Raw genomic sequence first — 25,668 nt, 5'->3', positions numbered from 1 at the left:
TCCAGGAGCCTGTATCCACACCGCACCTGCCTAGAAACAAAACCTGTGTGTTAATATGAACTTGACATTTGCAACTCCGTTTTCCCCACTGACCACAGGGGGAAGTAATAGTGTGGCACTGCATATTCTTCCCTTAGTGTCGCTGTTTTCTATCAGTTAATTAGAGTCCTCAAACATGAGATAGACAGCATCCACAACGAGTCAATACAGCAGTGAATGTGGCCAATTATCAGTCAGTTACCAATCAATGATAAAATAATAGCTTTTATTTTATGAATGTTTCAGTCAACCACTCACCCAGAGGATCTTCAATCCCAGAAAATTCCTTCTCCTCATTTGATAATGTCTGCCGTCCTTCAATGCCCTGGTAACTGGTTCATCCGGAGCTGTATCATTTTGAAATATATGTACAACAAGCCAAACCACACCTTGATCACACCAATCCTTTTTCTGCCAATGCGATCCTACTCTGGACTGTCAAAAGTGACTTTAACGCCAACTGTTCTGACAGTCCTGTTTATTGCATTCCCTGGTCAGGTTAGCTAATCTCTGCACATTGGAATGAACATAATCAACATGGTCAACATTCTATTGGTTGTTATTTCAAAATATTATAGATTCGAACCCCCAATCCCTATGGGGTTTGCTTAAATATATTTATCTAGAACTCCTCTCTGTCAATAAATTTTGGAGAATTTTGTGCTTGGTGTCAAAATTTTAGGAATTTGACCATAAGGTGCTATAAGAAAACAAAAAGAAAACAAAAGCTCAGGACAGAACAGTTATCAGTCATGTGCTTCATACAAAGTTTACATATATTTTAATTTCATATTGATCCTCTGAGTGTAATGGTACATTTTAATTTGAATTTATCAAAGCTAAACTCAATGGGTTTTCTTTCTTGATTTTGCTTTTGTTCTTTTGCAGTACCACATCCTAGCACATGCCCCTGCTGGTTGTATTGTACTTTTTACTGATTGACTATTTTAAGGGAGAACCTAAATCATGTGGACCAGTGTTTGTTATTATTACATAACTCTATTTTGAACAGGACAAATCTACCATTCCCCTATGTTATTCATAAATATTGTTTTGGTTTTGGTTATTTTCCTCTATAAAATTTAATTGACTTTTCTACAATGGCCTGGGATGCTGAATGGTAAGATGTTCCAGTGATGAGTAATGTCAAAAGTTTTCTCTACTGTAGCATTTGGCATTTCCCAACAATAACCACACCACAGCCAATAAACACAGTTTTCTTCAAGAAAATAAGTCCAGTCTTTAATCTCCATTTCAAGTCTGTCAAAACTGTGGTCTGCATCACCAGTCCAGTCACACACATTCATTCACACGCATTCATAGCAGGTATTGCTGATGGTGGCAATATGATGGCATCATTTTTTAAAAAGAAAAAACAATTCTTTATGATTCTGGACTGGATCGACTCGCTGCAATCCTTTTAGACAGGGACTTACCATCTGATCGTGTCCCATATAGGTAACTTTCTCCAAAACTCATTGTACTTTGGAGAGGCTTACCTTATATTTGCTCTCAAGAAAATGTTTTACAGCGCTGTTAATTCCAATCATGCAGGCCTGCGTAAAAGAGAAAGCGAGACAGCTAATTATTCGATCATCAACAAAACATCACCACTGCAGAGATGATACCTGACAGATTCTTCTAACTGGCATAGTTCCACCTGCTAAATACGCAGAGAAATTTTGTTAGCAGCTGGACATTTCACACAACACTAATATTCACAACTGACCACTTCCTGAACACTTCATGACAATGTTTCATCACTGGGGTGTAAGTTCCTTCCCCATGTCTGCACTGTTGCACTCATTTGAGTCACGGACACACTCATTTTATTTAGCTTTTCTTTTTCCTAAATAAAACATGTGACATGCTGTCATATATTCTACAAGCAAGTTTTTTTTTGTTTTTTTTTTCATGTGGGTGTGTTTATCTAGGTGCAAGCTTCACTCATACTTCCGAAACAGGAAACTCAGTCTTTTTAGTCTCCACTAATTCAACCTTCTGTTATAATCTGTTCACTTGTGAGATCAAATCGTCTTTCCCTAATCTAACAGCAATCAACTAATTTGCATATCGAGTCATAACCCACCAAGTTGACAGGACAACAGAAATGCATATTTAAATTGTCACCACAAAATAGAATTTTCTTCATACAGTAATTACTTGTGTTGCTCAATCAGCAGAAAACATCTCGCAGTTTACTATATTAGAACTGCATTAATTACCTAATGAGTAGTTGGTCATACCAGTTTTTTTTTTTTTTTTTCACGCAAGTTAACCTGTTGTCTTGCAACCCGGAGAGTTAAGTATCAGCAGTAAAGAAACTCAGCGTTTAATAGCAGGTGTCTGTTGAATCTACACTATTTTAGCACTGATGAGAGATATGGGCATATTTATGAGTGTAAGCTGGTCTTTATTGCATGTGTGGGTTAGCAGGCAGCTCAATGCATGCGTATGGCGTGGAGCTGTGGATTCAAACTGTCTCCCCCAGCTCCTTGTTCTCTCCAAAAAGCATTTCACGTCTCTCTGTTTGTGTGTGTGTGTGCTCTATCTGTTTTTTTTCTTCTTTTTTACCCTTTATTGTGATAATCTGGACACTTTCTCAACCTCCACAAGTCAATCGGCCTCACTTTTCGATCCAATCTTCATAATCTCTCACTTTAACAACATCAGCCTTCATTTTTCCTCCATGTTCTCTTCCCAATCCTCACAGCTGCTGTCTCCTCCCCCACATCTGCAGCAGTTCTCGGTTGTTGACGTCGGGCCGTTCTTCTTCAGCTTTGCCTTATGTCTTTCACTCTTTTCTTCCTTAGTCATTTCAACTCCCAGTATGGCAAATGTGAAACTCAGACAGTTTTCTCAAGTCCATTCACACACAATGATGTTGCAGGTGAACTGCAGCTTGTGATCAGGACCGCATGCTTCCATCTACAATGGTGTTTGTACATGCTGCTGAACCCTTTGAGGTTTAGGGCAGTGCTGCTGTCTGTTCACCTGGTGTTGACTCTCGACATTGATGCTGTTGCTCTGGAGCTGCCTTTTGTCTTCAGGGAGAGGTTGACCGCCCTCAAAGCTTCTTTTCAGGATAAGATGTACATGGACGTGAAGCTATGAAAATTTTCAGCCAAAACATGGCCTGGTTGTGGTTCCAATTATGTTAATCTATGTTTTTGCTCCGGCCGATGTGCTCGTGGAGAAGGTTGATCCAGGTCCGTAGTCACCTGTACGAACACAGTAAAACACTTATTTAATATCATTTTCATCCCTATTTAACACTCTCATTCTGTGATTCGAGCTGTAATGAAATCTAACAAAAATGTAAATGTATTTACATAAACACTTCCTAAGCATAAATTCACATGTTTTTATTTATGCTCAGGAACATCATGAAGGCTTCAATCTCAAAACATTTTTATTCAGTTTATTTCTATCTTTGAGAATCCTTACAGAGTGTGATTAGCAGAAAGTAAATTGCTGAGGTCACTGTGGTACTCTGTCATGGTACTGGGTCTGTGATCCAGTGCGTGTTAATTCTAGTTTAAGTTATATTCTCTGATTTATTGTTGTTCATGGTTTAGTCTCCTTATTGTTCTCTGCATATGTTATATCCATAGTTCCTAGTTTTTAGGTTTCTGTTACTGTGCATTCCCTGTGTTCCACATTTCTTGTCTAGTCACCCTTGTGCATCTCCTGTGTCCAGACTATGTTCCCTCTGTCTCCCCAGTCAGTCATATCCTCTTTGTCTCAGTGTCAAGCTTTTAAAACACTGGAGTGGAGGGAATGGACTCCAAAGCCTGACCATTCAAAAAGCAGAAGAAAAAACAGATCAGTGAAAAAAATATGTGGCTTAAATATTATTCAAATGCATCTAAAAAGAAAATTTTACATTGATTATCACATTTTCCAGTATTGGTTTAACATATAAATATACTGTGTGTTTTCTTATGTAATACTGTATCATCAAATGATTTAATACTTACATTTTTTATGTTTCTTTTGGTTTTCACTCCTTCACAGGAGGAGTCAATTCAAAACTGATGTCTTTTGTATTTTCATATGTGTTGCAAAGCATTTGTCCTAAAATTATGAGGAAAAATGCTTGGATTAATGTGCCTTAAATATATCTAAAATGAAAAGACAAAGAAAATGTTTGCATCATTGTACCTAATGAGCTGTTTGTCCATGGTACTGAAGGTCAAACACGGACTGAGTCTGAACCAGTGGTTCAAAGGCCTGGACATCCCCACAGACTGACCTGTACATACTCAGGGTTCAGTGGTGATTATGGTCATTATGTTTGGATCAGACAGGCTGCTGGAGAAGGACTGGAATGGATCTTTTATATCAGTGGTAGCAGCAAAGACTACTGTCAGTCATTCAGAGGCAGATGTACCATCTCCAGAGACAACAACAGAAAGCAGGTGTATTTGCAGATGAACAGCTTGATGACTGAGGATTCTGCTGTTTATTATTGTGCTCGAGAGCCGCAGTGACACAAGAGGTTCTTCCTCCTCTCTTCCATTGTACAAAACCTCAAAACATCAAACCAAGTCATAATTTGCTTTTAGCTATTCAGAAATGAACTGAAGACTTACCATCACCTGTCATCTTGGACAGCTGATCAGACAGCCTGCAGGCAAAAGACTGGAGTGGATTGGGATGAAAAGTAGTGAGAGCTCTCACTATAAAGACTCACAGAAGAATAAGTTTAGCATTGATGTAGACACTTCAAGCAAGCATCAGTGATTAAAAGGCCTGGACAATCGCCCAGACTGACCTGCACATACTCAGGGTTCAGTCGTGATATTCATGTTGTTTGGATCTGACAGCCTGCAGGGAAAGGACTGGAATGGATTGGGATGAAAAGTACTGGGAGCTCTTACTACAAAGATTCACTAAAGAACAAATTCAGCATTGATTTAGACACTTCAAGCAACACAGTGACTTTAAATGGACAGAATGTGCAGCCTGAAGACACTGCTGTGTATTACTGTGCCAGAGAGTCACAGTAATCCAAAACATCAGCAGACCTGAACAAAATCCCCTCACTACATGTACACATTTGTAACATGAAGCCACCAGAGGAGGAGCTCCAAGACCAATAATGAATTGAAGGGTCTATTTATTCAAAATGAAAAGAGAAAAAAAATGTGGAAATTCCTTATTGTGTTGCTATTCTTGATCGAGGTAGTCGTAGCAAGAAACTATGCTCACAGCAGTTCAGCACCAGTTTACCATCTCAACAACAGAAAGCAGCTGTATCTGTAGATGAGCAGCTTGACATCAGAAGACTCTGCTGTTTATTAATGTCCTCAAGAGACATAAAGCACAGACCCTATCCTTTCATAACTTGTTAGAACGGTTTTATTACTATTTTATTAATTTTGTTTTATTATATGTTATGAAAAACAAATTTCACAATCTCATGATACAGTAATTTTTTCCCTTCAGATTCAATGCAATACAAAAACAGAAAAGAAAAATGATTGAAAAGAATCTGTGCTATTTTATATAAATGCAAACTGTGATCTGTTATGTTGTGTTTTTATGGAGTCTGCAGCAGAGAGACTCTACAGTAAATGGACAGAATATTCAGCCCGAATACACTGCTGTGTATTACAGGGCCACAGTCACATTCACAGAAAGAAAAATCTCTAAGACTCTAATAAATTCCTGTTGTTTCTGTTTATTTTTTTAAACTCGTTAGCAAGAACCTTTTTTTTGAGTTTGTAAGTATTGATAAAGCTCTAAAATAAAAGGCCAGTACATGAAACTGATCAATGACGTTATAAACGGATTAATTTATGACATAAAATACTTTCGTTAAAAAAAATTTTGGTTTGCGAGCTTGTATTTATTTTTTATATTGTACACTTTAATCTATAAACCAATAAGTTGTGCAAAGTACTTGTTTATATACACAAATATAGAACATAACATTTACATGTACAGTAAATGTTATAACATTTTTTTAAATGACGAAAAAGTGTTTTTTTCTTTCAATTTTATTAGCAATCAAATCAGACTTTGTCACGTTGTATGGACTCAACATACAGAGTCAAGTAAGGTCGTAACTACTGAAGTTCTCCTCTTCCTCTAATATTGATGTCTGCACTGTAGACTGGGCAGAGACAAATGGCTTAAACAAAGATCAGAAATTATATTTGGCTTGCTTTTCTCATTCTTATTCCAGCAGCCAAAAGCCAAAGAGGCAGGGTCACCCTGGAGAGGTCAATAATCTGTCACGGGGCAAGTTTTAATTTTCCTTTTAAAATTCAGGTTTTTATGAATGAAATACCCTTCAACCTCAGAGTTATTTTTTAAGATTGTTTTTGTTTTTCATCTTTTAACAATGTTAAAAACACAGTCTCTATTACTGCTTGAACAATCAGTGTATCTCTAATAATGTATCAGCGTCCATCTGTATGCAAAGTAAGCCCCCCCACAGACTTGATATATTGCTGCTGGTTGCAAAAGAAGAATAGAAGCTCCTGGGAGATCACTTTCAGCACCAACATGTTCTCTGTAGCTCTGCTGCTGCTGCTGGCTGCTGGATCCTGTGAGTCTCACTGAACACAAACACTGACAGCATGAAAACTACACAGTTTTAATTTGACTGCATTCAACGTGTTTTTTCCACAGGTGTAAACTGTGAGCAGCTGACACAGCCACCCTCTGTTATACTGCAGCCAGGTCAGCGTCTGACCATCACCTGTCAGGTCTCTTATTCACTTGGCTACTACACAGCTTGGATCCGACAGCCTGCAGGGAAAGGACTGGAGTGGATTGGGGTGAAAAATACTGGGAGCTCTTACTATAAAGATTCACTAAAGAGCAAGTTCAGCATTGACTTGGACACTTCAAGCAAGACAGTGACTCTAAATGGACAGAACATGCAGCCTGAAGACTCTGCTGTGTATTACTGTGCCAGAGTCTCACAGTAACACAAACTGTTAAGACCCCTGAACAAAAACCTCTCAGGGCCTGAACAACTGTAGCATGAAGCCACCAGAGGAGGAGCTCAAAGACCATAAATGAATTTAAGATGTTCTTCTAAGAAAGTTACTCTTGTTGTAGTCTCATAACTGTTTAAATATGGTGGGTTTAAATGATGAGTAACAAACACTTGAATAAAATAATTGGGTGAACAAAACTTAAAGACTCCTTGTCTTTACTTCTGTTATTCAAGGTAATCAATAATTAATCAATGCTCAGATATAATGTGAGATTATAGCAACAGCTACTGTACAGTCCAATAACATCACATAAAGTGCATTAAGCAGCCATTTTATTAGGTGTTTTAGAAACTGCTGATCTGCCATGAATGGTCTGAAAAAGAGAAAATATTCAGTGTGTGGCAGGAGAAAAGGCCTCGCTGATGTCAGAGGTCAGAGGAAAATTTCCAGACAGCTTTGAGCCGAAATCAACAGTAACTCAAATAACCGCTCAGTACAACCAAGATATGCAGAAGAACATCTGAACCTTTGAGCAGATGAGCAACAGCAGCAGATTTGTTGCAGTTAAACCTGTTCTGAGAGCACGTGTTCATATTTGCTTTCAGTTGAAGAGCAATTTCACTGCTGCTGTTGACCGTGTGTTATTGTATATACTCTCTCATACACATTTAAAAATAGATTGAAGTCATTTCACTGAAAACCTTAAAAATGCTGGACAGGAAAGTGAGAGCTCTAAAGTTCTAACTGATAAAAGTACGGCTGTTTTACGGCTGAACAGAAACAAAAGGCAGGCTGATGTTACTTCTACTAATAAAGAGTATTGAGAATGTTTGTGTTCTTTTCTGGGTCAAATGTGACTGTTATCTGTTCAGATGGATTTTAGATCTATGATTTTGGGTCAAACAAAGGAAAACTGCATTTTTAAGGAATCTTAAGCAGTGAGCGAGTCATGTCTGAGTGTACGTACACTAACACAGCTGTGTGTACGTAGCTTAATGTTTAGTCAAAATTATAAATAAAAAATCAACGAAAAATAAGATCATGCGGTTTTATTTCATGTTTTAAAAATTTTTTTAAGGAGAAGTAGCCACATAAAAATAAATTAAAGAATAACTGGCATAACTGGGTACAGTATTCTGTGTTTGTCTGATATCGGAAAAACACTGACAAACACTCTCTTAGAAGAGATCCTTGATCTTAAAGTTTTTATTTCCTCGTTAAGTCAACTTATTAAAAATTGTATGAATGGTTGATCAGAGGAAAAAGTACATATAGTTTCTGCATTCAGAAGATTGGTCTGAATAATTAAAAATACAATGTGTTAACTTGAAGTAGAGGATGTGTGTTTGTCTTTGAGGAGGAGGAGCTGATGCAAACTATGATCTCTACCATGTTTGAAGACATGATGCAGAATATAAGACAGGGAATACATGATTAACCACCACTGTACACAGAGCAGAGACAAATGGCCTTGACAATGAATCATCCTGAGTTTATGGTTGTTTTTCTAATCCTTTCAATTTACTGGGCTGGTAAGGAAAGTGCAGTCGTTTTACTAACATTCTTGTGAAAGCGAAATGATATGCTTGGAAAACAGTCACTAATTATTCTTGTTTGTCTGCAGGTACTGAGAGTCAAACACTGACTGAGTCTGAATCAGTGGTTAAAAGGCCTGGAGACTCCCACAGACTGACCTGTACATATACTGGTGATATTCATGCTGCTTGGATCAGACAGATCACAGTGACACAAGAGGAAGAAACGCTGTACAAAAACTCAGCACATCAAACCAAGTCAGAAAAACAAAACAATGCTCAATTTGCTTTTTAGTTCACTTTGAAAAATTATTAAAGATCAGCGCACCGAAAGAAAGAAATAATACAGGATTATCAGGATCTCATATCATTAAATATTGTATCTTGTGTGTGCTCATTTGCTCTATGTTATATAATAACATAATAATAATAATATAATCTGAACTAATGTTGGGAATTATAATTTTCTTTTGCATACACCAAAACATTTTTAAAACTGCCAGTGTTAAAATTTGAATTTGAAATTTTTCAGCAAACTTCCTCACTGACTGTTATATTTATCGTAAACAAGTGTTGTTAAACCTAAATAAATTCTCCCTGTTCACTGAAACATTTATGAATGATGTCTTGATAAATTCTCAATCATCCAGGTAAGGAAATCACCAAAAGTTGTTTCTGTTCATCTGGATGTAACGTTTTCAGTGGGAGAAACTCGTCAGAGTGACGTCTTCAGTCTCAGCTGACTGCAGGTTTTCCCAACCTTATAAACAGTACATGTGCACAATGACTGAAACTAGCACCACTGAAAATGAGCTCTGAGATCAGTTTCTTCATCATTAATATGGAAATTGTCATTCACTTTGACCAACAACCACTGACCAAAGACCATGGATGAGTGACGAAATGTTTGTCATCCATGGTCCACTGAAAACGCTATGTTCAGATGAACAGAATCAACTTTTTGGTATTTATTAATGATTAATCATTATTTATTAATGTCAGAGGTCAGACTATTTACACCATTTTAACAGATATGTAGATCAAAATCAGGTAGACATTTTGTAATAACAGAAACTTATTATGGGGAATTCCTGACCTTGGTCAAAGTTAGCCAGGGTCATAATGTGAAGGCATATAATATGAACAGTTTATAAGGGTTTAAACTAATATTTACTTGTACATTTTTATAGCATATTAGAATAATTCATTTTTGTTTCCTGTGGAATTGATGCAAAAGCCTGATTTATTTCTCTTCTACTTATCTGACTTCAGAGAAGTTGACAGTGAGTTAAGGACATGCAGTTTAACAGTATGGACTACAGGACAGGACTGCTGCTGTTAACCATCTGCTGGGCTGGTGGTTAAGAATACGTAGCCACATAAATATAAATAATGTTAAATTTTATAATTCACTCGTCACTCCCTAACAATCCTGTTACAGATCTTCAAGCTACTGAGTTTGCAACTTCTATCTTTGTCTCAGGGTTTTCTCTGTTTTTATCCACCATAAGAAAAGATGGTATAGAGGCTAAGCCTAGGCTTGAAGCCACTGAGGTGTTCGTTGGCAGGGGTGACACAATGTCACTGGTATGCATGAACTTATTAAACTTGATACAGTCCAATAACTCAGCCGTACTTATCTTGTCCTTTAGATCTTTGTTCCAACACCATTTAACATAATAGGGCAGCGGTCACAAACATTTTTTTTCCAATCAACAACACACCTGCCGCTAATCACGAGTGTCTACCTTAAATACCTCCACATAAACATAACATACAGAAAACTCCAAAGGTGACCTCTAGCAACATACATAAGGTATCAACCCAAAAATGGCTTCTACAGATGGGCTAATGCTTTCTAAGTTGGACCAAACTGGTGACATGAGGAAAAAAAATAAAGCAATGTAAGTATATTATTTGTCCATTATAAAGGTTAGCTTGAATAACTAAAAATGTGTTTGTCTGTCTTTTAAAGGAGAGTGAACTGTACATACTTGGGTTGTGGTGGTGATATTGATGCAGCTTTAGTCAGACAGGCTGCTGGAAAAGGACTGAAGTGAATTATTTGGATCACTTATGAAAGTAGTAGATCCTGCTACTGTCAGTCATTCAGAAGTAAAGTAAAAACAATTTACAAAGCTTCACCACAGTTAACCGCTTATCATTTATTAATACTAATTACAACCTGCAGGGAAAGGACTGGAGTTGAGTGGAATGAAATGCTGGAAATTTACACTCCAAAGAACAAGGTTAGCATAAGCTTAGACTCTTCCAGCAAATCTTTAAGTCAGGGGCTGGGTCTGAAACCCAGCATTTTGAGTTCATTTTGTATTTTTGATTTCTTATATTATATTGAAAATATGTTAAGTCTTATGTTGGTATTATCAGTTAGGATTTAGTTGAGCGTTATTCTAGATTAGGTTTTAGACGGTACCATCGGTACAGTGCTGTCTCCTCCTGTGTCTGTGTTTTGGATCCGTTTAATAAAAACACCAGGATGCCCCGCCATGACACAGTGACAGCATTTAGACAGATTGTGCAACCTAAAGACACTGCTGTACATTACTTTCCCAGAGACTGACAGAAATCAGACATTAAGAGTAGATCAAGAACCCCTAAGTGCCTGTTTACAACATGAGCTCTCAGACCACTGAACAATTCAAGATCGTTTTTCTAAGAAAAAACAATCCTGCCTGCGTAAAAGATCCATGCTACATATTCTCTGAAATCAAAAGTGTTTTTTTATTTCAAAAACAATCAAACTCAGTCACACTGTGTGAAGACTTTGTTTTATCACTTCCAGTGATTCTTTTCCTTCTCCCTTTTAGGAGAAAGTGAATGCTAATCTTAATTATATTTTATACTGGGACTGTCAAACAGTGTGTCTGCAGTGCTGTAAGGTTTTCTTTACAAATCCTTACAGCACTTGGATACAGTGTGTGTGTACTAATACCCTGCTCCAGTCCTGCTGCTGGTGAGTCCGATGGTTGTTCCTTACTCACACTCACCTCAGAGGAGGCTCATAGGTCTACATGTTTCCAATAGGACAGCAACTCAGTTGGATTTGTGTAAGTTTTGATACATTTCTGTTTTAACACTCAAATTCTTAACCCCTTAATGCCGAGTGTATCATATTTGATACATACAGTTTTTGTGTTTTTGAGACATCATCAGTGCGTTCCCTGCCCCAAATAAAAATCTAAACCAATTTCACATTTTAAAGCAAAAAACTGCACAAAACAATGCTGGATGTAGCAAATATGATACAAAATAAAATTCATATGTTTTTTTAATATTTATTTTTTTACTGCAAAATGATTTAATTTGAATTATCTGACAATTAATTCATGATTTAGGCTTTAAAGGTTTAATGTTTCAATCCTCCTTGCCCCCTCTTGAAATATGTCTCATCAAATTCTGTAGTCATGAATGCAAAGTTTCTTTTTGTGTTGAAACAATGACGTCTCTTACTGTGATAGTCATCAAACCTGTAGTTTCCTGTGTGCTGAGGCGCCACTGTTGCAACAAAGGTTCACGGTTCTCCTGCTTCTTTCAGTTTTAACTTTGGTCCCAAAACACTCGGATGTAACAGAAAACGTCCATCTAACTTCTCAGTGTGGGATTTCTTGGAGGCAAAAGTAATTGATCATCATGCACCAGCCACAGAGAGCTCTCACTTCATATATATTTTAAACTTTTGTATCTGAAATCTAAATGATCTTACTTAGCTAATGTACTTTAAGATTTTGTTTATTTATTTACAGGACAATGAAAAAATGAAAATACTGCAAATGGACTTAAATATATGATATTCAGTAACTGAACTTAACTAGTTGCTTTTGTCGTGGATTTTTGTGTTAATAAAGTCTGCAACCAGGTCAGCTGTGGTCAAGCTATTTTATTACTGCATGCAGCAGAGCAAACGCACACATCAAAACATCACGGTTATACATACATAAGAGCTCTAACCTCGGGGCGTCGCAGTGTCCCTTTTATAACATCGCACAAACTCTCTGTATGTCTCACCCAGGCTGCTGCTGGACAGGGAAGACTCCCACTATCATTTCCCAGATGCTGGCCTTCCTGAGAGTTCATCATTCTGAGCAATAGTGAAACATCCTTAGGCTTTGCTAAGCTGTTTTACAGCAGGTCATACTGACACATACACATACTTCATCTAAGCAAACAAAGGTTATACAAGAATCCTACAGTGAAGTTATAAACACCTAAATGTAAATGTGAGGGTTAACTAGAATTTTCACAATTACACTTTCCAGAGCAAATTTAAGTATTGAAATAAGTTGTGAAAAAACATATTATGACCTTTTAATTAGTAATTAAAACCAAGATTTCCAGTAGTTTCTCCTGCACATAACTGGTTTACAGCTGAGTCAAGTAAAGTGCTCCCCATATTACACACAAGTGCTGCGGTAGAAATAATGAATTACAGAGACTGGATCCATATAATGCACACAAATACCATCAGCATGTTGCCAGTGAAACATAAATTTTGGGTCATATACTTATTATAGCAGTCAACACAGCACATACTGCTTTCTATGTAAAGGAGTGGCTTAGCTGCTAAATGCTTAAATCCTGTCATTAGTAGTCACACAAAAACTTGGGCAACTTCCTTTGAATACTTCTGAGTTTGAGATCTTATAAAAGACCTTTGGTATGAAATAAGTCTTTTGATCTAATGTAAGTTTTAATATTTGAAAATGTATGTATTATAAAGTAAAAATAAACTATAATCAAAAACAAGAAAATGATACTTTTCTGTTTTTTCAAGTTTTTACTTTGAGAAAACTGGTATTTGTCAGTGAGGAGGAGGAGTCGATGCAAATCTCATTCTTTCAGTTCATTTATATATGTTGAAGAGTAAGTGTTGTGACTCAGTGTAATAGACAAGCTTTTGACTGGACAACAACTTTAACAACTTTAACAATGATCACATCTGTTTATTTAGTTATTTTACACATACTATGTTGTTTCTTGGCTGGTAAGGACACATTTTGTTGAACATTTAAACTGACATAACAAAAAGTGATTGTACTAAAAAGTTAACATTTCTGTAGGTACTGAGGGTCAAACACTGACTGAGTCTGAACCAGTGGTTAAAAGGCCTGGAGACTCCCACAGACTGACCTGTACATACTCAGGGTTCAGCAGTGATATTCATGGTGCTTGGATCAGACAGGCTGCTGGAAAAGGACTGGAGTGGATTGCTTGGATCAGCAGTGGCAGTGGTAGCATCTACTACTCTCAGTCAGTCAGAGGCCGGTTTACCATCTCCAGAGACAACAGCAGAAAGCAGGTGTATCTGCAGATGAACAGCCTGACAGCTGAGGATTCAGCTGTTTATTATTGTGCTCGATAGCCACAGTGACACAAGAAGAAGAAACGCTGTACAAAAACTCAGCCAAGTCAGAATTTGCTTTCTTCCATTCAAAGCATGTCCAGCATGTTAAAAACAACAACAACAACAACAAAAACCCCCATCAAGCAGCTTCATCAAGAACACTGAACATGAAATATTGTGTATTTAAATTTTGTATTTATTTAAAGTGTAAATATTAAAATTCACCTTGTATAATTGTGTTAAAATTTTTTAATGAGTAATAAAGAAATACTTTGAGTTAATACTTTCAAAACTTTCTTTTCTCTGGTTTATAGAGTACACTGAAAATAACCTTCCTTCCAGACTAACATAAGGACTTTATATAAGACACTTGGTTGCAACAGAAGGAGAGAAGCTCCCTGTAGAAAACTGTAGCTCTGCTGCTGCTGCTGGATGCTGTGAGTCTCATTGAACACAAACACTGACAGCATGGACACTACACATGGTTACTTGTATTAGAACTGTGTTCAGCATGACCCGAAGAAAACACACACAAACAGTTATACCATGAAACCACCAGAGGGGGAGCCCTAAGACCATGAATGAATTGTAGATTGTTTTTATGAAGTCATATTATGTGACTTTTAGTGTCTTTTGTGTTCATGATATCGTCAGTTTAAATTATGCCCCATGAATTAAAACGTTATAGCATGAAACCACCAAAAAGAGGAGGAGACAATGCAAAACTGCTAATGTCACTTCATATATACGGCAGCACAAAACACAAAGACTCAACATACACTCTGCAGACTGAACAACAACAACAACAACTGTTACAATGATCAGACCTTTTTATTTAATATTTTTTCTTTTTCTGTTTTATTTCTCAGCTGGTAAGGACAAACTAATTAATTGGAAAAATAAAACTATGACTGAGGAAAATTTGATTACACTAATGAACTCTTAACACTTTTAGGTTCTGAAGGTCAAACACTGACTGAGTCTGAATCAGTGGTCAAAAGGCCTGGAGACTCCCACAGACTGACCTGTACATATTCAGGATTTGGCGGTGATATTACTGCAGCTTGGGTCAGACAGGCTGCTGGAAAACGTCTGGAATGGATCGCTTTGATCTACAGTAGTAGTAGCACCTACTACTCTCAGTCATTCAGAGGCCGGTTTACCATCTCCAGAGACAACAGCAGAAAGCAGGTGTATCTGCAGATGAGCAGTTTAACAACTGAGGATTCAGCTGTTTATTATTGTGCGAGAGCCACAGTGACACAAGAGGAAGAAACTCTGTACACAAACCCATCAAACTTCATCAAACACTGATTTCAGGGTTTTTTTCCCCCAAATTACAGAAAACACATTTAACTCAATCCTCACACTCAGAAATGCAATAAAGCTGGTTTCGTGAAGCATTTGTGTTGTATAGTTGTTGTTTTTTTGGTGGATGTTTACATATAAATATGGTTATCTGCCGTGTCTGAATTGACAGTTGAAGGACTTTTTGTTTTTAAGAAAAATAAATCCAACACTATATTTGTTTTTAAATAATATTTCCTTTTAATTGTACTAAAATTGTTTCTTACTACTTATAGTAAATGGCACAGTGTGATCTGTTTTCTCTTATAATCTGTCAGCATCCATCTGTATGCAAATCAAACTTCCTCACAGGCTGATATAAAGTCTGATATCATGCTGTCAGTCACAGAAGAAGATGAGACCATCAGATCATCTTGAGCACCAACATGTTCTCTGTAGCTCTGCTGCTACTGCTGGATCCTGTGAGTCTCACTGAACAGAAACACTATGACCACTATGAACAGAAAGACTATTGTTACAGTCTGCAATGTTTTTTCCACAGGTGTGAAGTGTGAACAGCTGACACAGCCAGCCTCTGTGATCGTGCAGCCAGGTCAGCGTCTGACTATCACCTGTCAGGTCTCTTATTGTCTTAGCAGCTACTGGACAGCTTGGAGTGGATCGGATTGGATTGGGATTAAATACACTGGGGACTCTCGCTATAAAGATTCACTAAAGAGCAAGTTCAGCATTGACTTGGACACTTCAAGCAAGACAGTGACTTTAAACGGACAGAATATGCAGCCTGAAGACACTGCTGTGTATTACTGTGCCCGATACCACAGTAACACAAAACATCAGCAAACCTGAACAAATTGAAGAGTCTTTACTCAAAAAAATTAATAAATGGGGAAATTCCTTAGTGGATCACAATTCTTTATCGAGGTAGTCGTAGCAAGAAATTATGCTCACGGCAGTTCAGCACCAGTTTACCATGTCCAAAGGAAACAACAGAAAGCAGCTGTATCTGCAGATGAGCAGCTTGACATCAGAGGACTCTGGTGTTTATTATTGTCCTCAAGAGACACAATGCACAGACCCTATCCTTCCAACTTTTTAAAAATTATCTTTTAATATTTTTTAGGGCTCTCAAAATTAACATGTTCATCATGATTAATGCGATTAAATTTTTTTAAATTAAAAATATTAATGCAATCAACCCATCTGGAGCACAGAAAGGACAAATTTTGGACAAACTGCCCGAAATGTGTTGACAGAGACATTTCAGGAATTTTGAGTCATTCGTGATGAACAGCCCTAACAATAATGTTGACAGCCCTAATATTTTTATTTTATTATTATTATTAAAAAAAAAAAAATTCACACTCTGATGATACAGTAATTTGTTCCTTCAGAGCCCCTTCAGAAGAAAGGCTGGAGGCATTGGCTGCTGGATGTTCTGAGCCTCACTAACACAGAGACCCTGATATAATGACCACATTTGCCAAGAATTTAAACCTTGGATGCATTAGTTGGTTAAAATGACCTGATGAGATTGTTTTCTAGCAATATGTAATTAAAGAAAAATTGTTATCATTTCATGTTCCAGCTGTTCCTCAAAGAACATGTTTTTGATACCATGCCATTTAAAATTTGAACTTATCTTTTATACATTTTACAAAATTGTCATTTTTGTATTACTACTCCAAACTTCCATAAGTGGGTCAAAAACGACCTGCATTAATGTCCTGTGGAATTTCATGGAATATTTTGATTCCTAGTAACTGTTAACGTCAGGAATACATATTTTGTGGGTCACAAAGAGTATCACCCCTTAAGAACAGTACATGCGTATGTCCTGAAGATCTTCTGTATTTGTGATGCCCACATCCACTATGTAATTTTTGGAATATTTTACACAGGGTGATAAATAGGGGAATTAGTTTAGAAGAATTTGTGGGAAACCACTGTCCAGCAGTTGTGTAGTAGACTCAGAATGACAAGACACAACATTATCACAGATAACTTTTTCTCCTCTTGCCCAGTGTGTCCTGGAGACACTATTATGAGGAGTCTACAATAGGACAAGGCAGACATGATGAAGGCTTCTGAGGTTTACATCATAGAGTTTAAATTGAATGGCAGCCTTAATATCAGGAAGAAAGGACTGGCTATTGTACTTCTGAAAACAATGTATCACAGCAAAATGGTGGATGAAAACACCAGAAAGAAAAAAACACAGTTGATCACATTGTACAACAAGACCAAGGAGGTATAGACACCATGGACAAGATGGTTGGCACCTCAACCTGCCAGTGTAAAAGATTGGCCCTTAACATTGACACCCTGAAAGCCTACACCTTTTTCTGCGCAGCATCCAGATGTTTAAGAATGGTATCATCAGTGCATGACACGTCTTTCTCACTGAGCTCTCAAAGGAGCTTTCCACAACATAAATGAGTTGACTGGGAATTTTTCCCCAACTGCAAATCCCAACCAGTGATGCAATGGGAAGGTGTGGGGGTGACAAAAGCCATAACTTGGGCAAAGGAAAAAAGCAGACAAGGCCAACCAAAGACAACAAGATTTCAGATGCAAGTGACGAAGATCTTAATGTCAGCAGTTGGTATAGGAAATGCAATCGACCTGTGTGCAGGGATTCCAGCCAGACTTTGTCACAACTCCATACAGTGAGGGGACAAGGTAAAAAAAGAGAGAGGAACTGTTTAGACACACACACACGCACACACACACACACACACACACACACACACACAAAAAAAAAAACTGATGTTGATATTGTTCATTTGCTGTTGTGTTTTTTTCTTTTCCAATTTTCAAAATGTTTTCAAAATGTTTAAAACAGTGAAAAACAATATTTTAACAATTAAATTATTTTTGTTTGGACCAAAATATAGTCCAAACAATAAAAATGATTATTCTTAACCAAAATGAATCAGAAATGAATTGGTGACTACAATGTCAGAGCAAATTATTATTTATTATCTAATAAATCATAAACAAAATTTGCGCATTTAGAAGTGGTGTGCAGAAATTTGTATGAGGTGAAGTGTATTCCTCTTTGAGGAGGAGTTGATACAGATTCTGATATTTACATATGTGTTGCCAAATATAACACAAGAACTACATGAATGGTTTACACAACTATAGACCAGGCAGAGAGACATGACTCTTACAATGCCCTGTCCTGATTTTATGTTTTATTTTCTTATATTCTCAGTTCACTGGGCTGGTAAGGAAAGAACATTTCTTTTGCAAACACTGGCAGACAAATTATAGGCTTGAAATACAAATGCTAACCATGTGTTTGTAGGTACTGAGGGTCAAACTCTGACAGAGTCTGAATCAGTGGTTAAAAGGCCTGGAGACTCTCACAGACTGACCTTTACATACCCAGGGATTAGTAGTGATTATGACACTGCTTGAATCAGACAGGCTCCTGGAAAAGGACTGGAATGGGTTGCTTGGATCAACAGTGGTGGTGGCCCCTCTTACTCTCAGTCAGTCCAGGGCCGGTTTACCATCTCCAGAGACAACAGCAGAAATCAGTTGTATCTGCAGATGAACAGCTTGATGCCTGAGGATTCAGCTGTTTATTATTGTGTTCAAGGAGCAATGCACCACAAAAACTCAGCACACTAAAAATGACAAAAGAAAAAAATGGGCACTTTTTTGTCTGCAGTTCACCTTTATAAATTATCATAAATCAACACATGCAACATGCATTATGTCTAATGGTGTGTAAGTGTAAATGTTTTCTAGTTTGCTAAATGAAATAAAACAGAGCAAACAATCTCTGAGTTGTTTGCAACACAACTTTCATTTATAACAATTAGTGGAAGAAGAATTTATATTGTTTTTATAGTTTGTCATTGCCAATCTGTATCCAAAGCAAACTTCCTTGCAAACTCACACTGATGTTAATGCTGTGCTGACTTGAATGTGCTGTTAATTTCAACGGAGTAAGCTCCCATCAGTCCTATCATATACAAAAATGTATTCTAAACTTTTGACTCACCAAAGTAGCCACCTTTGGCAGATATAACAGCTGAACATACCCGTGGCATTCTTTCTACAACAGAAATCAAATATTCTTCAGAAGGTTTTTCCCTTATCTGTTGCAGAAGTTCCCATAAATGTTTGGCACTTGTAGGTTGCTTTGCTTTCACTCTTCTGTCTAATTCATCCCAAACCAGCTTAATGGGGTTTAAGTCTGGAGACTGTGCTGGCCTCTCCATGTTTTCAAGCTTACTATCTTGTTCTTTTTTCCTGAGGTAGTTCTAAAACTTTTAACTGTTAGTGTATGTGAAATGTCAGATGCTGACAAAGCCAGCCTCTGTGAATGTGCAGCAGGCCAGCCTCTGACCATCACCAGTTGGTCTCTTAGTCTGTGAGCAGCTGGAGAACTTATTGGATCAGAGAGCCTGTAGGTAAAGGACTGGAGTGTATTGGAAGTGCACATTATGGATACAGCACAAGATTCACTAAAAAACAAGTTCACCATCAACTTAAACACTTCCAGCAACACAGCTACTCTAAATAGACAGAATATGCAGCCTGAAGACACAGCTGTGTATTACTGTGCCAGAGTCCACAGTAAAAGCTATTAAAGTTATAAAAACTTGTAATATGTAAATCATGTGTAAATCATGTTCAAATTAAATTAAATTTGTTATTTTTATAATAAATGTCAATATAATTTTTAAATAAGTTTTTGCCAGATTTTAAAATATTGTACTAAATAAATACATAAATGCTGCAGTATTTATTTATTTATTTATAGCCTGAATAATATGAAATTTGTTGCACAGAAATTTGTATGAGACAGAATAAATTTGAGGAGTAGCCGATGCAAAATGATATTTTGTCCATTTACTGCTTCTTTTACAAACATTATGCTTTGACAACAAATTATATGCTATATACAGAAGCTCATTATTGACTCACGGTCAAACTCAACAGTGGTTAAAAGTCCTGGATATTCCCACAGACTGACCTGTACATATTCAGGGTTGAGTGGTGATACTCATGCCAGTTTATGATCTAAAGAGACAGCATCAGAAAGCAGGTTCATCTGCAGATGAACAGTTTGATGACTGAGTATTCAGCTGTTTATTATTGTATCAGAGAGGCATAGCGGCAGAAGAGGAAGCAACACTGTACAAAACCTCACAAAAAAACATTCACTTTCAGCAATTCACATTTTAGTAAAATAAACTGCACTTGAATATTATCAGCACACTGAAAGAAACAATAAAAGTGCAAAGGCATTCAGAGTATTTAGCACCAGTTGAGCTTAGTAAGTGTTTTGATGGCACTGTTCATAGTGGCATAATAAAATGTAAAATTACCTCAGAATCTTATTTACCTTTCAGACCATATTACCCCATGTTTTAAACTTGTTATCACGTGTTACAGTCTGCAGGAAAAGGGCTCACAGGGATTGGATTTATTCCTTGAAATTCATACTGCAAAGATTCAGTAAGCAGCAAGTTAAGCATCAACTTCAAATCTTTCAGCAATGCAGTGACTGGTTGTGCAGCCTGAAGACACAACTGTTTATTACAATGCCAGAAAATCACAGCAATGTAACATAGACCATAGAGAACATAGCTGCTCAGAACCCCTCAGTGCTTGTTTATAACATGGAGCCAACAGAGGAGGAGCCCTCAGACCAATTCTTTGATCCAAGATCAATTCAAGATCATTTTTCTGAGAAAAAACTGCCTTTCACTGCTTAAAATATGTATATTATGTATTTTCTGAAAGCTATTTTTTTTCTTCTGAAGAAAAACTCAAACTCAGTCATACTGAGTTGAACATACAGGCTTGAGTTTGGTCACATCCAATTATTTTGTTCCCCTCCTCCCTTTTCAGAGGGGTGAATGCTAATCTTAATGAGGCTTTAAACTGACACTGTAAAGCAGAATTAGCTGGTTGTTTTCTGTCACAAATCCTTAAAGCACTTGGGTGGCACAGTGTGTGTGTGTGTGTAACAATACTGCATTTCAGTCCCTGCTGCACTGATATGCGCTGTTATAAGTGGAGGTATGCTCACATGTTGTCAATAGCAACTCAGTTGGTTTTGTTAAAGTTCTAATACAATTTTTTTGCTTAACTTTTTTAATGTTAAAATTTGTAAAGTTTGAATCCCCTTTCACCTTTTTAAATTCTGTCTCTAATCACTTTTTTTAATCACAACAGGAAAATTCATTTTTCTCTTGAACCTGTGAAGTGTCTCACTGTTTTAGTCATCAACAACAACAACAACAACAACAACAACAATCTTTATTTATAGAGCACATTTAAAAACCAACGGTATGCCAAAGTGCTTAACATAAAACAAGGAAATAACACAAGTATAATCAGGGTCATAAAAATGTAAAAATGTGAAATTATGTTCACAGGAGAATGCCACCAATACACAATGGCGATATGACATACACAGCACAAATAAAAGCATAATAGGAAAATTAATAGAATAAATCTATGCAAACAAGGCCAGCATTAACCGGTAGAAAAAGCAAGATTAAACAAATACGTTTTAAGCCGTGATTTAAAAGATTGAATAGAATCAGACGCCCGGATGCCAATCGGAAGGTTGTTCCACAACTCTGGTGCAGCCAGGGCAAACGCTCGGTCACCTCTAGACTTCAGCCGAGATCTAGGCTGCACCAACAGTAACTGTGAAGATGATCTTAAAGCCCTAGCAGGAACATATGAGTTTAGGAGTTCCTTAAGATAGCTCGGTGCTGTGTTATTAGTGATTTTAAAAGTAAACAGCAGAATTTTAAATTGGATGCGGTATTTCACAGGCAGCCAGTGCAAATCAGCTAGGACGGGAGTGATGTGGGCAAACTTCCTAGTTTTGGTTAGAATGCGTGCAGCAGCATTTTGGACTGTCTGTAATCTATGAAGGAGGGCAGAGTGGAGACCAAAATAGAGTGAATTGCAGTAATCCAGCCTCGAAGTTACAAAGGCATGGATGAGCTTTTCCAGGTCTTTATGCGGGATATACTGCCTGGCCTTAGAAATAAGGCGGAGTTGGTAACAACTGGATCTAACAACAGCAGACACTTGTTTATCAAGTTTAAATGAGCTGTCAAGTAACACGCCCAGATTCCTAGCAGTGTCAGAAAAGGAGCTAGTGAGAAAACCAAAAGCATCACGAAGTTGGGCACGAAGAACGTTACTGCCAAAGACCACAATTTCAGTTTTCTTATCATTAAGGATAAGAGTATTTGCCAGGAGCCATTGCTTGACCTCGCACATGCACTCTCGAAAACAATTCAAGGACAAAGCTAGGTCATCATTTAACTCAAAGTAGATCTGAATGTCATCAGCATAACAATGAAAAGCGATCAAACCTGTAGTTTCCTGGCTATTAAGGTGCTGTTGTTGCAGCTAAAATGTTTTCAACATCAACACTTCCCTTCAGCATTTCACCACATTAGCAAGAAAATGTACCATGTGAGTTCTCCTGCTTTAGGTTTAGCTTTGGTCCAAAAACAGAAAACTTCCATCTAACATCTCAGTGTGGGATTTTGAATTGTGGGATTCAAGATTTAGGATGCACAATATTAATTATGTGATTATTATGGAAAATTAACAACCTTTCAATTTATTTTTTAAACAAATTACAAAACTCCAAAATGTAAAAAAAAAGCGTGTTTAAGAGGAAAAACATTTTTAAGCTCAATTTGCGTTAGTTTGGAGTATTAGCAAGTACTTTAGTAAACAACAGGTGTAAAAATGCTTTTCCACATCTGTGCATAGCCTGGTCTATTATATAGGTAACTGGTCAGACATATTGCATGATCTTGATGGTAATGATTGTTGAGCTTCTGGTTATCAGAGACTGGTTAATAACGCTCTATTGCTGTTGAAAAGTTCATAAAGGTGATATCTAGTGTTATGTATTTCTGTTTATCATTTCTTTTGAGGTGACACAGGTCTGACCACAGGACAAGAGATGGTTGCCATGGTAACAGGAGTGTTGCTAGCAGAAGGGTGAAGTGGTGTCTCCAAATAAGGAGATGTCCAGACAGTTGCAGAAGAAGACATTTCAAACCAGAAGATCCTGTTGAACTCATCAATGAAAAGACACTCAAAGTATGATCATAATACTCGGTTAAAACAGTCTTTCAGTATTCAGCATTTTTTTCTCCACAGATGTGGAAAGTCAGCAGTTGACACTGACCTGATAAGATCCCCTATTTTATGAGCAACTGGACAGTTCATTGGATCAGCAAGCCTGTGGGTAAAGATCTGGAGTGGACTGGAAGTGCACATTATGGATACAGCACATCCTATGAAGATTCCCTAAAGGACAAGTTCACCATCAACTTAGACACTCTTAGTTACTCAGTTACTCTAAATCAGGGGTCTCAAACTTAAATGAGCTGTGGGCCACTGCTGGCACTGTCATCTCATTGGAGGTCCACTTTAAGGTTCAAGTAGTAAAAAAACAAACAAACAAGGAAAAACCCTCAAATATTCCTGAAAATGTCATGTTTTGTTTGTTTTTTCATTTTTTAAATATTGTGTAACAAGACAAAACCGCAAACGTGAACACAATTTTTTTCTCACGCTTAACTAACTGAAGACACGTGGCAGCACTTCTGCTATAATTTTGTTTGTATTTAACAAAATAAAAATGCAGACGTAAGTGTACACATTAGTTTTTGACTGCTAGTGAAAATTGTTTTCTTTACAAGTAACTCTCTCAGTGAACTAACACAGCCAATCCCTCAACATGTTTGTACTCTCTGCTCATTTATCTCTGACTCATTCTGAGGGTCAAACTCTGACTGAGTCTGAACCTGTGGTTAAAAACCCTGAAGATTCCCACAGACTGACCTGTACATACTCAGGGTTTGGGGTGATATTAGTGCTGCTTGGATCAGACAGGCTGCTGGAAAAGGACTGGAGTTGGTTGCTTGGATTAGCAATGGCTAGCTAAAACATAGGTATAGCTATGGGAAGAGGAAGAAACAATGTAGAAAAGCTCACATCAAACCAACTCTTTTCTTTCTGTCATTCACAGGATCAACAGCACATTTAAAGAAACAATGAAACAACTTCATCAACAGCTTTGAACATCAAGTATTCTGTTGTCTTATTTTTAATTTAAATTTTTAAATTTGCCTTGTATAGTTGTGTTAAAAATGTATAATGAATATAATGCATTGTTCTTTTTTTAATACATCCCTCCACATGCAAAATAAACTTCTTGCCAAACAAATACAAAGACTTAATATACATGTACTGTTGGATGCAAGAGAGAGAAGCTTTGACCCAGTGGCCTTCAACATCAACATGTTCTGTGAGTCTCACTGAAACACTGAAAGCATGGACAGAATATGCAGCTTAAAGACGATGCTGTGTATTATTGTGCCAGAGAGTCACAGTATCATGAACCATTAGGAGACCTTAACAAATACCCTTTATTGGCCAAACAGCTGTTTCTTCAGATCACCAGAGGAGGCGCTCCAAGACCATAAATGAATTCTGAAACTCTGTGAGATTTTTTCCTAAGATGAATCTTAAAGCTGATCCTCAATAAAATGTCACAAAACAAAACTGAAATCACTCATTATATGTTTAAATTATGCCCAATGTTTGAAAACAAGAAAAAAGGAGGCGTTTGCCTGCTGGAGTAAAATCTATTTTTTGTAATATTTGGCTTGATAAATGAAACAGATGTTAAGTTGGACTGGTGAAAACTTAAATATCCTTTTATAGATATTTAACAGAATACTTACATAAGATGTTTACATATGTTAGAAAAAATCCTCTTGGAAAAAAAAAACTTGGTTCAAAAACTCAGCGGATCAAAAAGCTATTTGCATAAATCTCCTGCAGTTCAGTGTCTTTGACAGATGTTTGGAAACAGACTAATAGAAAGATTTATACTTCTGTTAAACAGAACTCATTTTGATTTACTTTGTTCATACTTTACAGTAAAATGAACCATTATCATAAACACAGAAACTCTGATGCTTCACAAAAACCTGACAAAACCTAAAGGTGCCAGTAGATCAGCATGTAGAAAACATTAAACAAACAGACACACATGTATATTGTAGTTTTGAATTCCTGATTTCCTGGCTTCCAAAAACAAATGCTTAAACATGATGTACTTTTTGAAAGGAGTAACAAGTATGATTTTGATACTAAAAAATAAATAAATGGATTGTGGAGTCTTACCTGAAAACATTTGCTTAACAAGTAAAAACATGTCAAATAATAATGTAATAAAATGATCATTACTACAAGTTACAGTGTGGTTCTGTATTTGAGGGAGGAGCTGATGCAAAACTGTTCTAGTTTATCTTTACATAAAACAGAGAGTAAATCACTGATGTACCCACTGTAGACTGAACAGAGATAAATGGTTTTCATCATGTTCAGATCTCATATTAGGTTCACTTTTCTCATTCTTTTAATGAACTGGGCTGGTAAGGAT

The 25,668-nt window shown here is 37.0% G+C and overlaps 2 gene segments (V, D, J or C); both read left to right on the top strand.

Annotated features, from left to right (window-relative positions):
* The first annotated feature begins 6,537 nt into the window (after positions 1 to 6,537).
* Positions 6,538 to 6,983, top strand: LOC116329294. The segment is given in 2 exon segments: positions 6,538 to 6,598; positions 6,682 to 6,983. Coding segments are annotated over 2 exon segments (345 nt in total).
* A 1,470-nt stretch (positions 6,984 to 8,453) lies between these two features.
* On the top strand, positions 8,454 to 13,910 carry LOC120439884. The segment is given in 2 exon segments: positions 8,454 to 8,527; positions 13,609 to 13,910. Coding segments are annotated over 2 exon segments (369 nt in total).
* Positions 13,911 to 25,668: the final 11,758 nt, after the last annotated feature.

The sequence above is a fragment of the Oreochromis aureus genome, linkage group 4 (genome assembly GCF_013358895.1).
Source record: "Oreochromis aureus strain Israel breed Guangdong linkage group 4, ZZ_aureus, whole genome shotgun sequence".
Classification (NCBI taxonomy): domain Eukaryota; kingdom Metazoa; phylum Chordata; class Actinopteri; order Cichliformes; family Cichlidae; genus Oreochromis; species Oreochromis aureus.
This window is presented reverse-complemented; position numbering and strand designations above follow the sequence as displayed.